This window comes from Rhipicephalus microplus, chromosome 6, assembly GCF_043290135.1.
Source record: "Rhipicephalus microplus isolate Deutch F79 chromosome 6, USDA_Rmic, whole genome shotgun sequence".
Taxonomy (NCBI): Eukaryota; Metazoa; Arthropoda; class Arachnida; order Ixodida; family Ixodidae; genus Rhipicephalus; species Rhipicephalus microplus.
Window position 1 is genome coordinate 92,221,118 of NC_134705.1, and position 15,774 is coordinate 92,236,891.

General features: G+C 44.0%; 1 protein-coding gene across 3 annotated transcripts in view; it reads left to right on the forward strand.

Annotated features, from left to right (window-relative positions):
• Positions 1–15,774, forward strand: part of alph (protein phosphatase alphabet) — a 46,476-nt gene that overhangs the window by 26,556 nt on the left and 4,146 nt on the right. For all 3 annotated transcript variants that reach the window (XM_075866195.1, XM_075866194.1, XM_075866196.1), the window contains 6 exons: positions 3,202–3,529; positions 4,308–4,664; positions 6,449–6,670; positions 10,254–10,371; positions 10,917–11,019; positions 14,967–15,027. In XM_075866195.1, coding sequence (XP_075722310.1) covers positions 3,202–3,529; positions 4,308–4,664; positions 6,449–6,670; positions 10,254–10,371; positions 10,917–11,019; positions 14,967–15,027 — 1,189 coding nt within the window. The remainder of the gene's footprint in view (positions 1–3,201; positions 3,530–4,307; positions 4,665–6,448; positions 6,671–10,253; positions 10,372–10,916; positions 11,020–14,966; positions 15,028–15,774) is intronic.

A 15,774-nucleotide genomic window follows, 5' to 3' on the forward strand; every position in this document is an offset into this window, starting at 1 on the left:
CTCTCCACTGAAATTTCCTACAGACTGCATAGTTCCAAGTCATTAAATCTCACGAATGAGTATTGGCAAACTAATTGAAGGTTGTGTGGGAGAGCTGTGAACGTTACCTCCATAACTGGCTCCTTATTTTCTGTTTAAATGGCTCAAGGTTGAAAAGTGGTCGTTTCGAAGTAACATTTCAAAGGTTTAGCATTCCCGTCCAAGAATATCTCGCTTGCATTAGATTTTTGTCATTGCTGAAATTATAAGGTGTGAGTTATAAAATAACTCTCTTGTTTAAGATCAGGTGTGTTAGTGGAAACAAAGTACAAAGATAAGGTAGTAGCCAGAGAAATATAGTCACATTGAAATGGAGAAAAAAAATAGAAGGCCCCTAATTGCACATTATAAAAGAATAGATAGCAATTAGAGCATTCCTTAAGACAACTTAAAAACAGGAGGGGGTAATAAGGATAACAATACAAGAATAAAAACAAAATTATTTTGGCATTAAGGAGATGCAGTGCATTTAGTAGTAGCAGTTATACAGATGAATGATTATACATCGTTATATGTCAGCCAGGCTTTTTGAAGTAATTACAAAAAAATGCATGACAGACTTCAAGAGTTTCTCAGTGTGCAGAAACGTCTGCCATAACAGTCGTGTCAAGTGACAAAAATTGCTGACTTGGTGGTTCAAGTGCCATGTGGCAAGCAGAGAATGTCGGCATCTCTTCATCTTTCACAGCAGCTTTGAAGTCAGCCGACCTCGAATCGATGTCATATATGGATTGCATTCTAAATGTGAAACTTGGTGTCAATACCAAGATCACAGCTTTTTTTCTATTTTTTTTCCTCTCTGATTCGATGAAAGTATGGGCTGACTGTAGTTACGGAGATCCCTTAGCAAAGAGAAAGGCAAAACGGCTCACATTTTTTTTTTTTATCTTTCAGTAGCTCGACTCTCAATATGTGATGCAAGCACTGTTTTCTTTCGTGCTTAACTTTATGCATGAGAAATACCCACACCATAGTCTCGGCTCATGTTTTGGTTGTTGAGCCACTGTATGAGATAGGCGCCGAGAAAGACGTTGTGATTTCGTTGTATGGGGCGCACTCCTGTTCTCCATCTTGGCTTGGGCATCGGCGGTGTGCAAATATATCTTAAAACGCCTAGTTTCCCCGTGTGCATTCACGCAAAATTTTCGTGGAGATGCTGAGTTACAATGCACAATGGAGTTACGCAGCGGACGCCAAGTCACTGCTTTTAACATGTCTACCAGCAGCGATGCTTCGTCAACTGCCGCGCCCAATGCATCAACGACATTGACCTCCCCTGTTTTTCTCGTGGCCGTTAATATTTGTCAAGTGTTTGTTTTTGTTATGTTTCATCAAGCATTACCAGTTGACTTGACCTTTAACACTTTAGGTGTGCTGCCATTTTGCCCTTTTTCTCCTTACGACAGGCATTCCTGTAAAATTTAAAGCCATCTCTAGAACAGTTTGGATGAAGTTGGAGGCTTGTCACGTCTACATACGTGATTTTTGTGAACTTGTACTGCACGCTATGATGCTAACGTAATTCCACCGTAATGCTTCACCGACCAACACATACTGCTACCTTGTGACAGCATCGAATGTGAATGACATGGAACTTAGTATCGTCGTACAGAAACATGTTTACAAACACTTGGATTTGTAGCAGCAAGCTGGTATTGATCCATGCCGGAATCAACTTGCAGCCAAGAGACAGACTTGTATTTCTTGCAACCCTTTTTGAGTGTCAAATTATTTTGTGGAAAATTTTCTCACATGGCCAGATTATTTTATTGCAATTTTAGAATTCATGTATTGTGTAAAGTCGAGCAAATATTTCGTAAAAAAAATAAACAACGGAGCAGCATTACTCAGGACTGTAAAACGTTCAATGGTATTTGAAAACGTGGTATTTCTTGACACGGGTCTACACTCGGCATCTTATCGCCGTCTCCGCACATAACATGTGTCTCCGTTTTCTTCTTGGGTAGATAAGTTGTTCTGGCAAACTCGTGGCATTTCAACGTGTGGCTCCCGTGGGCAGAGCAAACTCGGCAATCAAGGAATACGAGAATACCTCGTGAGTGTCAGTGATAAACAAGCCAAGAGCAGCACCAATAAAGATGGAAATCAACTTTCACCACCCTTGCTACAGCCGATAAAGATAAAACCAAGTTTTGCGTGCCTCCGTTGCGATAACCCAGCGAAACCGAAACCACGAGACGGCGATGCCCCTCGGTGTTACCGCGGGCCGCGCGACACGCTGACAATAGAAATTGGTGCTGTTGATCTCGGCAAGAAGGTAGAACCATCATTTCCAACTCTTCTTGCATGTCTTAGGAGATAGCAGCACCTGCCAGTCAGCATGCATTGTCATTTGGGCACAAAATTTGCTCTTCCTGTTCTCTCTGCTTTTTCTCTCTGTTGACACTTGCACCTTACACCTTTATTATTGAGTGATATACCAACTAGCCCAGTATATTATGCTACCGAATATTACTCATCAGTCTGACAGTATATTAGATCAGATTAGAATGTCCAACGTAGAAATTAAAACATCTAAGACATTTCTTTGTCACAGTGTTTATTATGTTTGATAAGGAAAACTGTGTGTTTCTCTGCAAAGTGTTGAAGAGACACTCAAGTGAAACAATAAATTGGTTTAGATTGATAAAGTGCACTCTATGAACTCGAATGCTATTCATTTTGCCATCATAAATTTATTTCTAGATGAGAAAATCAAGGTCACAGTCTCATATTTAAGGGTTGCATCATAGTCTCTGCACATTGTGTCATAGATTTTGAAGTGCATTTTTCGTATTCTGGTGACAGTGGCTCGACAAAACTTTTCAAAACTTTGGTATGTCAAGTCTTCGGTCCCATCAGTAGACATAGTGCTTCATTTTACCTATTAGGAGCTACGTAGGCCTTAGTAAGCACCATCAAAATTTATGACGTCACGGCGTTAGGTGCAGGAATTTCAAGGGGGTAGCACCACCCACATTTTCTTTTTGCATGTTTTCTCGCTTGCAAAGCGTCTTCTCATGGCAAGCGGGGGATTTTGGAATTGTAAAGAGTAATTTACCAACGTGAAAAAAAAATCTTTTTTTAGTGCTTTTTTGAGCATCACAAGAGCGCTTTGTGTTTACACAAAACCCTAACGTGCTCGTGCCATCCCTCCTGCAGGGGCCCGTCCAAGCGGCGGCTCTTCACTAGTGGAAAGATGGGTGCCTTCCTGGACAAGCCCAAGGTGGAGAAGCACACTGAGGGTGGACAGGGCAATGGGCTGCGCTACGCACTGGCCAGCATGCAGGGCTGGCGCGTCGAGATGGAGGACGCCCATTGCGCCATGGTAGGGCTGCCCTGCGGCCTCGACCGATGGAGCTTTTTCGCCGTCTTCGACGGGCACGCGGGCGCTCGCGTCTCGGCCCACTGCGCCCAGAACCTGCTGGACGCCATTATCCAGACGGACGAGTTTGCCCAGACGGTGGCCGCCGCCACGGACGTCGGCGAGGTCAGTGGTAGCTGTTGCTAGGCTGGAGTGGTTGGTGCTGGGCACTGCTCTGTCACTCATTGTGCTGCGTCAGGCTGTTGAGGCTATCGGTGAACATGGATCAGAGTGCTCTCCTCATCAAAAAGTTAGGCAGCTTGGTTTTGATTTGTGATGTGAGAAGGCACAAGTAATATGGCCCACAAGGATTGGAGGACACAGAACGTCGTGCTACTGGCATCTTACATCTAGTAGTCAAATGCTAGTAGGTGTACTTTTATCTTTTTATGTTGTCTCATTTGGTTTATTGGGATAAACTGCATGATACCATGTCTTTCTGAGCAAAAAACGTCAGTTGCCAGTAGCGCATCATCGTGTGTCAATCTACCCTTGTGTGCCATTTTAGTTGCACTTTCTCACATTATGGATCAGAGCACTGTTGCCCATCTTTTATTTGTTCTGCACTATCCTTAAAACATGTACCAACTAGCCCTTGGCCATCGCGGAGGCTCAGAGGTTATGGTGCTCAGCTACTTACCTGTAACGCGTTTGATGTCTGCCGTAATGGTTGCCTCTCGTTGCAGATGAAATGCCAGAGCTACATGTACTGTACATGTAATATCTGGAGCGCTCTGCTATGGCTTCTCTTGAAAAGTAGACAAACAAGGGCCCAGCTCCACTGTTGCTTTACGCTTAGGACAACTAGTGTGAAGCCTTAACGCATGTGTGAAGACATGTGATTATGTTGCCTTTTGCTAATGGCGTCTCTTATTGTGTCGTCATTCCCATGCTCTCCTCAAAGCTCCCCGAGGGCGGCGAAGAGCTTGCGGAGCGAGTGGCCACGGGCATCCGCCGTGGCTTTCTCTGTCTCGACGACCAGATGCGTGCCCTGCCCGAAGTGGCCTCGGGAGAGGACAAGAGCGGCTCGACTGCTGTCTGCGCCCTTGTGTCGCCCAGCCACGTCTACTTCGCCAACTGTGGTGACTCGCGCGCTCTGCTGTGTCGCAATGGCCAGCCAGCCTTCACCACGCGCGACCACAAGCCCATCAACCCCGGTGAAAAGGAGCGCATCCAGCGGGCTGGCGGGTCGGTTATGATCCAGCGGGTCAACGGCTCGCTGGCGGTCTCGCGAGCCTTGGGAGACTTTGAGTACAAACAGGTGGGGGCCTCTTTATTGCTTTTAAGTGCCCATGGGCTTGCTTATCCACTCTCCAAATACATTGCACAGTTTGTACTGACCCAATGCTGTTGGTGTTTATGGTGAACACCTAAGATGGTGCTGGTAACGTAAACATTACATTAGGAATGCACCTGGTAACTGGGCTGGTTGGTACATTATTAAGATGGAGACAAATTGCTAGATGCGATATGGTGAGAAAACGACAGATGAGGTGCTAAACTAACCATCCCCAGTGTATTGCTGAGAAGTGCTATCATTTTTTGGGCTTTGCACATATGACCATTGAAAACAGTATCTGTGCAGGGAGAAAAAGAAATGATAACGTTACATGCGTCAGCAAAACAGGCCTTCTTATTCTTAACAAGTGATCGATTTCACTGTTACGTATTGCTGGGCTAAGTGACTGTGAAGCATATGGCTGTTAGCCAATCCTTGAGAAGTGTATCATCTTGGAAACATGCAGAGAGCAAGGAGCATGTCAGGTAATTGAAGCTTACCTTATTCTTTCATACGAAAATGCTTATACATAAGTGTGCCCTTGATTTTCCGGCATAAATGTGAAATCTGTCGCTTGTTGAAAATGCGACTGCCTGTTTTTGTTGGTCTTCTGCACGGAGCTTCTGTGAATATTGTATTTACTAGCAATAAAGCAGTGATTGTTCGTTCAGTGCCCTGTCATATTGCTGTCCCCTGTCTTAATGTTGCATCTTTATAATCTTTGTAAATGTTGCATCTTTGTAACAAAACTGTTGCTTAGAAAGCAGTCTTGCATTTATATATCATGGTGCCGTAGGCATGCTAAGGAAATGTGTTCGTGTGCCTGTATGTACATCTTAAACTGATAGGAAGCATGCAATGCAGTGCTATATATTAACACACGAAGCCTGTTTGAGTTGACAAGGCAGAAATGGTTGGGGATAGGAGTAGTCATAAAGTCAGAATTTGCAAAAGGAGTGTAGAAGAGACAAGAGAAAGCTTTACTTTGAGAATAGAGCCTTTTGTTTTTTATAATAATTCACTCTCAGCATACTAAGTTTTCTGCGACTAGAAGAACTAAGCACAATGCTGTCCACTCTTGAAACATGTCACAGCATGGCCATACTCTGCGGAGTGCCATTGCACCTGTCGTGGCTGCGCAGGTGTACATGAGCGCGCCGCTCTTTCTGTTTTGCAGCCAAGCTAGAGCAGCGCCGCAGCCATGGTGGCTACAATGGAGCAACACGCTCCAGCACTGTAGCAGATGACGTGAAGCATCTTTCATGGGCTTCTGTGTGCGTTTGCAACGAAGCTTCGATGCATGGCCATGCCAAGTGCCTGGCGCTCTGCAAAGTGCCGCTATGTTGAGCCGTGTTCAACTTAAAAGTGGATGGTACTGTACATGCGATTCTTCCAGCTAAAATTGCTGGCTTGATTAGAGTAAGTTTCGCAAGGTAGTATCGTGCTTGGAATGCACTCAATTTCACAAGGCACTGCCTGTCTGTTTTTCATACAGTAAATCGGAACTGGGCATAGTCTGCAGAAAAAGAATTACGGTATTGCTGCTATGGGAAAAATGGTTACGGCATGCACTCCGTAATCACTGTTTTGCCCCATTTAGTTGAACTTGAAGGGGTGTCACCATTACTCTCACACATGTGCAAAAAACACCCACACTAGCTCTCCATGTCTGATTATTCCATGAAGAATGTTTGGCTGCAAACGAGTTAAACCTGTCTGACATCGCTTGTGTTGCATCCACTTACCTTGTGCAATAAAACACCCAGGTGGCTGGAAGGGGCCCGTGTGAACAGTTGGTGTCTCCCGAGCCCGAAGTAACGGTGCAGGCGCGGGACCCATCGTCGGATGAGTTCCTGGTGCTTGCGTGTGATGGCATCTGGGACGTGATGAGCAACGAGGAGCTCTGCCAGTTTGTTCATCATCAGCTCTGCATCTCGCACAACCTCGAAGAGCTCTGCGCTGCCGTCATCGACATTTGCCTCTACCGGGTGCGTAGTTCATTACATCATTTTAGGTATGGCTGATTCTATGCTTTGTGGCGAAATGGTCTTCTGCATCTACTTTGGCAGAGGCCGGTCACCCAGTGACCGTGACTGATACGATACCTCAGTGGATAAGCATTGGGAATCGTGGCAAAGAACATTATAGAATGATGGACTTGAAACACGTTGCCTGCCGTGTTATTTTTAATTTTCTGTGTAGAAATTAACTGCACCTCTCGACTTGTTGTGTCGGTGCCATTCTTTGCTACAAAAGGCATTCCACATTTTCGGTTACAAAGGCTCACGAATTTATTGTTTTAAATCTGACCCTCAATCTATATAAATCAGCTTTGTAAACGCAGAGAAATTTGACGGGTTGACTTAGAGAAAAAATGGGACTACGGCTGATTGCTGGCAATTCTTCTGCAGTAAGCATTTTCAGTTACCTGCTTAGCAGTGCTTGGGGTGTAGCATCATTGTAAAAATGTGACTGCACACTTCTAGCATGGCTGAACATGGTGTGTCACGTGTGACTGCTTCAAGTACATGTCACTTGCACAAAGGCAAGCAGCATTGCTGCCACCCTATTGTCCTGGCTTGTGGCACTCGCGCGCATTCAGGAGTGACTTAGGGGCAAGGAAACCTTCCTGCATTCCTACAGTAGATGCGTTTGTACGTGCCGATATGGCAAGTGTACTGGCTGAAATTAGCTTGGGATGCTGTGATCTACGTGGCAGCAGGTCTTGCATATTGATGCATAATAATTATAATAATAATATCTGGTGTTTTAATGTCCCAAGTGTTTCGATCAAGCTGTGGTGATTTTCGGATCACTGTAGGAATGTGCCCGCATGCGGTGGCAAAGGTGGGATATATAGTCTGTTCTCCTGCCAAGTTTGCTGTCAATGTTTCCGAATGCCTTGGGTATGAGCACTGTGTGATATTATTGCATGGTTGGTTGAGAGAGCGAGAATTTTGTATGCGCTTCAAGTTTTGTCTCGGCTGTCATAATGAGCAGTTGCACTGCCTTGCTTTGCTCTTGATTGAACGCCGAACTTTGGTATGCTTGCGATTTAGATGTAGATCTACTCAATATATATGTGATTTGTTTTACTGGCAAGGCTTTTTGAAGTCAGTTTCCTGAAATATCGGCATCACGAATGGCCTGCCAGGCACAGCTGTGCCTACTGCGTCCAACACGAAAATTAGGCCAGCGCACACCCTTTGCGTCCTCTTCTTCATCTTAAGATTCACTATAGTACAGTTTGCTTTTGGCAATGTGCATTCAAGAGATGATAGTTATGGGACGTTTTTCTGCATTGCATAGTAAATAAGTGGGTAACAAGACCTGTGGCCAGCACATTCATTGAGGTTGACACAAAAGATGTGAAATGTAGGCTTTTCGTCAAAACATGTGCCTTCAGAAGAAAACAAGCGTGAATCACAGAATAAAGAGAATGGGAAGCAGAGACAGAATCCTGTTGGCCTCTTCCACTTGCCCATTTGCACGCTGCTGCGTTTTTTTGTTTGCCTGCGCAAAACTGTTGTGCTTGCAATCCATGCCTCTCGCTAGCCGAAACCAGCAGGCATTTATTTATTTATTTATTTATTTATTTATTTATTTATTTATACATACTGCAGCCCTATTCAGGGCTATCGCAGGAATGGGGCGTTATATAATACTAGGCAACCGAGAAAAAATACAAACAAATAATACAAATTGTGAAGCACATACACTCGTAACAAAGCAAAAGTAAAAATGAAGTTAATTACGCGTCAGTAACATATTCATCGACAGCAACTATGAAGTCGGTTAGTGGTAAGGAGCGAATGCTACCAGGCAGGGAATTCCACAGTTCTATCGCACGCGGGAGAAAACTGTATTTAAAGGTATTAGTATGAGCAAAGAAAGGCGTTACATTCAAAGCGTGGGAACTGCGGGTACAACTATCATCAGTAAATGTGATGAGGTTACCATGACCAACGCCGGAGGAGGAGTTAATAATTCCGTATAAAAATTTTAAAGCTTCATTTTGGTATCGCGAGAGTTGTGATGGGATGTTTAATGATTGAAGGGCTGTGGTCGGCGAGAAGTTGCGGCTATAGTTATGAAAAGTGAAACGGATAGATTTTCGCTGAATGTTATCTAGCAAGCTTATTTAACAGTGTTTGTAAGGGAACCAAACTACGGATGCATATTCGAGAACAGAGCGAATGAGTGATTTATATAAAAGCAGTTTAGTATCTCGAGGGGCGTTAGGTAAAATGCGGTGCAAATAACCTAATTTTTTTAGCGCTTTACGACATACATGATCAATGTGGCTAGTCCATGAAAGGTGTTCGGTTAGAATTACTCCTAAATATTTGTACTGTGAAACTCTATTGAGCTGGGTGCCACCTAGAAAATAGTCAAAAGAGAAGGGGTTGTGCCTATTGGTAAAAGACATTACGACTGTTTTAGTGCAGTTAACGTTCATTTGCCACATGTCGCACCAGTTGTTAAAAGACGTGAGTGATTGTGCGAGATGGTAATGATCGTCAATGGAGTTGATAGTTTCATAGAGGACGCAATCATCTTCGTAGGGTCTTATTTTAGATGAGATGCTATGAGGTAAATCATTAATGAAAAGTAAAAATAATAAAGGGCCTAGAATGGATCCCTGGGGAACACCGGATGTGACGTCAATGGGAGATGAATCTGTCGAGCTGAAAGAAACTAATTGTGAGCGCGAAAACTAGCTATCCAAGAAACAATGCGAGGGTTATCGAGCATGTTTTCACTATGTCTGTCTTGTGCGTGCCGATCTTTTTTCGTCATGCCAGATGATAGCCTACTTGTCCGAATAGGATAGGGAGCATTGGCGGCCTTCAGCTGCCAGGTGGTGCGGATTGGCTCCAGCTCCTTGCGTGGTGACATCGGTTGTTACACAAAAGAGTTGCCTGGGTAAGGCAAGCCTTCTCATTGGCGTGGGGCCGCAAGATCTGCCGCGACTATTTGGCTCTTTGCACCGAACGGACATTGCACCCTTGTTCGGGTAGGGCCATTCGCCCTATAGAAAAATTCTCCGCCCTGTGACCCGGGGTGGAGGACCTGCCAGGGCGGACATATTGGAAGATGAGAGCTTTATAATGCGAGCTCTGGGACAAGGCGCCTGGGTGCCCACTCCCCTTCTCGTCCGACAACGGCAGATAGAAATGTAGATAGAAAAATGCAAGTTAGCATTGTGCAAATTAAGGCAGTGCTAATTAGCACCAGACTAATTAGGGTTTTGCTGATTGAGACATGTGCTAATAATCTAGGTCCTCTACAAGCTGTGCTGTTTGTTTAGGCCTTGTACCACTAGTATATCTCATTATTACCTTAATGGAAAAAAAAGTAACTCTATTGCATGGGTAGTGGTTTAACCTAGAACACAAAGCAATCAGTAAGTACCTCATTTATACATGGTACATTTAATAGATTCCATTGCTAAAGTGTGCCTTTGTTTTGCAAGTGCTTTTCTTGCCGTCTGTGCTTGGTAGTAAACATGCATAAAGATGAAGTATTGAGTTATTATCACATCCCTACCTGTCTCGTTACGATATGCAGGGAAGCAAGGACAACATGAGCATTGTCCTTGTGCTGTTCCCCGGTGCACCATCGGTGAGCGATGAAGCGCTGCAGCACGATCGTGAGCTCAATCAGCTCATTGAGAAAAGGATCACAGGCAAGTGACGAGAATTGTACATTGCTCACGATCCAATGTCTATGATAGTTTAGCAGCTAGGGCGCAGGTTGTATTTCTGGCCACAGTGGCTGCATTTCTTGATTCAATCAAAATGCAAAAATGCATTTGGCAATATTACTGCGCACAGAGCTGTCAATTGCACCGCTGGTGGAATGTTGTTTGACCCATTCACACTGTGGACTCGACTGCGCATGTTGTGGTGGCGTGAGGGTGGAGGCGAAGTCCTGCGAGGACAACTTGGTGGAGATATTGCTTTTATTATTTCATGCGTGGCATCTAACATCGTAAAATTTTTAATTATTAGAGCATATCTGCCAGTATATATGTGTACTGCTGGTTACTTAAGGGCGTAGAGGGCATGGAATCACACAGTGGTTTCCTCATCATTTTGTAACTCTGCCTTAAAAAGTTAACAGCTACTCTCCCTTTGCCTTCCACTTGCTTCTAGGGAGAGCACTTGAACTGATTCTGTAGTGATAGCAAGAGCTCTAACTCCGCGTCTAACTGCTTCCTCTGTATTTCAGAAATAATTTCGGAGTGCTCCGACGCGGAGCTGAACAACATTATCCAGACGTTGGCGGAGGAGGAACTACCTGGCCTTCCGCCCGGTGGAGGAATTCTCGCCAAGTAAGCAGAAGTTCTCTCTGTCTGTGGCCAATAATAGGACCCTTCCGTGCCGCCTACCTGTCTTTTAGCACAGTAGGAAGTTGGGCAAGTTGGTTTCGTGTCATGACGCCAAGTGCAATATAAAACTGCTACAGAGAATAGAAAAAAAAATGTATATATGGCAACTCCACTACAGCGATTCTTGTTCTCCATTTACCAAAGCGTCAATGGTACCAATGTTTGAGGTAAGCATTTAGGGTTTCTGCTGCACGAGTAGGCAGATTCACAAACTTGGTGTGCAACATGTGCGCTGCTCTTTGCAGCACTTTATCAAATGCCTGCTTATTATGGCAGTTGATATACGCGTCGTCTGCAGCGAGTTTAGTTAGGTTGTCTCCCCCATCAGATGTACGTAGTCTTGTTGCGATGTAGTGCTGAAGCAGAGGTGGCGCATGGGGAGGGGCGTACGCTCTCTCAGCGAAACAGTGGTGGCTTCTCTTGTGCCTCGCTGGAGTCAGCCCCACGTTTCTGAAATATTTTTAGTGATTTCAAGTAAATTAATGGAATTACTTCTTGTTCAATTTTTTTAGGTCTTGTTCGTTCATTTTAACCCGAGTTGAGAGTGCGCTCACGCCACATGAGATGTATAACTGTTTAACAGTCCAGGCACCTCAAGTGTTTCGTACTGAGGTGCCTGGGCTGTTAAAATAATCATTTTGAACAGCCCAGTTCAAATCATCGATTTTAACTTGATTGTGCACGTAGTGTGCATGAAGCTGTACATAAGCAAGTGGCTTTACGAGGGACTGTTGCTTGTGCGATGCGACTTGATACCCAACTGACCTGACTGTAGCATTCAGCTGATGCTCTTTCAGAGGGAGGCAGATGCCGCGCCCGTTCTATGCAGACAATGAAGGCGATGTTATCTTTGATGGTTTTGTGGAACGAAACTTATCTTGCGCTGTAAACATGGCAATGCATGGACAATAGTTCGAAACACCACTGACAGTCACTTCAGTAACGCCGCCTTGCTAGACGAGAGACAAAATTGAAGAAGCACGTGCCTTCGCCTTGTCGCACGCGGTTCCTCGAGGACCTCCTGTTGCAGTGCCACCAAGTGACGGTAGCCAGCATGCGTACTATATCCAAACATAACCTGAACGCGCTCTCTATCGCGGCGGGCGAGCACTGTCAACACCTAAATTGTTCTTATGCCATGGCCTGAACTTTTGTTGTGTATGGATCATTTGCTGAAATGCTGTACAGTAGGCTCCAAGTAAGCGGAACTTGAAGGGACTGGCAAAATATGTTTCATTTAACAGGAGCTTTGTTTACGGAGATTGTTCTTATGCCATGGCCTGAACTTTTGTTGTGTATGGATCATTTGCTGAAATGCTGTACAGTAGGCTCCAAGTAAGCGGAACTTGAAGGGACTGGCAAAATATGTTTCATTTAACAGGAGCTTTGTTTACGGAGAGATGAATAGCAGTGCAGAATACAAGTCTCAAACCAAACATAGCAGAGACACTTCAGTTCAAATGGTAGTTCCGTTTAAGGGGGGACACGGGTCTTAGAAGGCCAAAAAATCGCAAAAAAATGGACTTTTTGTAACTGGCATTTTCGGAATCTGTATCTATTTTTGCACCTATCTGAGAAGTTTCTAGCTTCTCGCATCATTATTTCTGGTGCAAAATTCATTTATAACCTCCCTGTGAGATGAATGTGAGCGCAAATTGACGCTAAAATCGCGCTTTTTCCGCGCCGAACTGTTGCCGTTACACACTAGCTATCGTTTTCATCTTGGTCTCGTTTGGAAGGGTCGTTCTTCATCTTTAATTTCCCGCCACCGCTGGCTCGCCTTGCTCATTGGTTCTTTAGCAAAAACCTGTCATCGAGAAGCATTAGCGCACGATTCAATTGGCTGCTTGGGGCACGTGACAAAACCCAGACACCCGATTTGTCAAGGGGCGCTTTCGGCGTCTGTTTCACCATCGTGACGCGCACGGACATGTGCAATTTTGTTATGGTGCTACTGACTGCTTGCGGCAGTAAAGAAGTTTCGTGCTACAGTAATTTGTGAAGCGGGTGTGGCGGTGGTTCGTTCGCTGTGAACTTCAGAAAGATCCCCGCTACGGCTCAAGACAACGAGGATAACGAACTCGACGCGGTCAACGGCGCTCGCCGAGTCACGGTGTAGGCCTAACTCACGTACGAGCTCGTTGGTTGCCGAGAACGTTACTGAGAATGGCTGTGTTTTGCAGCCTCATCAGTTAGAAGACGGCAAGTAAAAATCAGAAGTGAAGCTACAAGAGACATCAATCTTTTTAGTGACGGAACGGAAGCGCAATCTTATCGCTAAACCCGCCGATGTCGTGGTTCCCTGCCTGACAAAAGGACCTTGAACTGCGCAACGGGTCGTCTGAGTGGAGTACGCCACGCGTCGACCAACAACAGAAAGTCAATCCGTCCGCAGTGAACATGCTCGCGGCCCCCGGAATGGAGGCTACTGGCAACAGGTAGACTGCTTTTAACGACATGTTCTCAATGTTGTCACGATCTCCGCTTGAAAATGCGGCAGTCTTACGTGAAAAGGAAACTAACACCTCGGCATGTGTAGCCTCGAAATTGATGAGCGAGGGAGTACCATGGTTCGCGACACTTACGGGTAACTTATTCTGGACAACCCGGAAAACATCGCCGCGTTATTCGACGGATCGTGGATGTCGCACGCACATTTTTCGCACATCGCCGTCAGTACAGTCACCGAACTGATAAGCGGCCTTGCGGCAGACGAGCACACGGTGACAACTTGCTACAGGACTAGAAGAAACGACATGCTCGTACAAACAATCAGTCCTATTACATTCCCGGTGCATATTAACTGACTAAAAGTATGTGTGCCATGATATTTTTCCCTCGGAACGGCAAAATTAAGTTTTAACAGCATTATTCTCGAAGCACAGATTTTGATTACTTTCTTTTGCATGTTCGCTAAAAGTGGACCTAGGACAGCTAGAGCTGTAATTGTTTTTGCACAATGTAGCTAAATGTGCACAAAAAACAATGCTGGGAGCCTATTTTTAATGGGCAGCTTTATTTTTTTTATGTTAATATAAAAATTTCTGTATTTCGTTACTTGCAATGAACTTTACTGTGCTGTAATTTGAGAAGTACTCATTCAATTTTCGATCAGCTTGCATCATTGCACTCCTTAGGCTTTTTAGCATTCATTTATATGTCAGTGGCTATGTAATTCTAAGTACATACATTTTTACAGTTAAAAATGTTAGAATTCTTTGTTTTCTTCATTTTCTCAAAATGACAATTTTGTACAACCTGCATGAAAATTACTGTAATATATCGGAAACTATTACAGACAGCAGAATAATTTTTTTTTGCAGCATTAAGATATATGTTTGGAGCACACAACATAGGAAGCAGATTTTGATTTCTCTTGATGCAAGTTTTTTAATTTTTTAAACTAGCCTTTTGTGTGACCACACAATGGCCACATTCAGAGCTGTGAAGTTTAGTGTACCGTAAAGTAAGAAATAATGACCCAGTCAGAAAAGTGCTTCCTATGTTGTATGTCTTATGCTTTCTACTGTCAATCCCTATGTCACTTATAAATTTTTGACTGGTGGTTATTTTTCTGTTGTGGCAAGAACAATGGAAATTTTTATCTTGATTATTTAATCAACTAATGAAGCTACAGAAAAAAATCACTACATTTTCAGAATCAGGAGAACAAACTAAGTAAGCATGCCTACTTTTGTCACATTTGGTTCAAAAATAAATGAGAGAGCCCTAAGACCCATGTCACCCCTTAACAGATTTGGGTTCATTGAGAGTCTACTGTATTTTAACAATTCACACTGTGTAATCTGTTAGCACAGACAATTGCTGTGTGCATGATTAGAAAGCTTACAGCACTTCGTCAAGGTTTATTTGGCGCTTTGTTTTTGTAGGAGGAGTTTCATCGAGGAAGTGTACAGCAAGTTAAAACCCCCGTCCACGTCATCAGAGTCGGTGAGAGTCTCTTTCGTCTTTTTCCAGGGTCCATTTCTGGTCACTTGTCAGGCAATGCGACTGACTGGCCACAATCAATCGTGTTGCATCTTGTCTGATTGTAATGTGTAGATGTCTTGATCTGGCCCAGGACATTATTAGATACTTTAGGGTGTATTGACCTCTTACTGCATGGTTTTCATAATATTGTTGTACTCGTAGAACTTATTCAAGCTTAATAAAAATTAAAAGCAAATATAGAAACCACTCTCCATGTCAAGAGATGGGGTGTTTCACTGTTAAGCTTTAGGACATGGGTTCCATTTGTGAACACTGTGGCTCCATTTCGTTGGGAGTCTAATGCCAAAATATTCATCTACATACTAGACACACTTTTTAAAAAACCCTACTATGGTATTCCTTATGGCCCTGTCACACTGGAAGTGTTAATGTCATGAGGTTCAATTGTCATTCGGAGCAATGAATGCCATTCGATCCGTGATGATGCTACACAGGAAAAAGTAATGTCATTTGTTAATGATATCGATGCAGATAATTCAGAAAAAAAAGAAAAATTACCGAAAAAGGTGAGCAAGGTGCATGTAGTGCGATAGAAAAGTGAAGTTATTCATTTTGAAAGACACCCGGAATGTCGTTTCGCTAAATAACCACGCATAGAAATTGTATAATATCGCGAAATAATGGCCACCATAAGCCAAGACGATCCGCGTAGCCAGTAGCCACAGCCGATAGAATGAACGAAGTGCC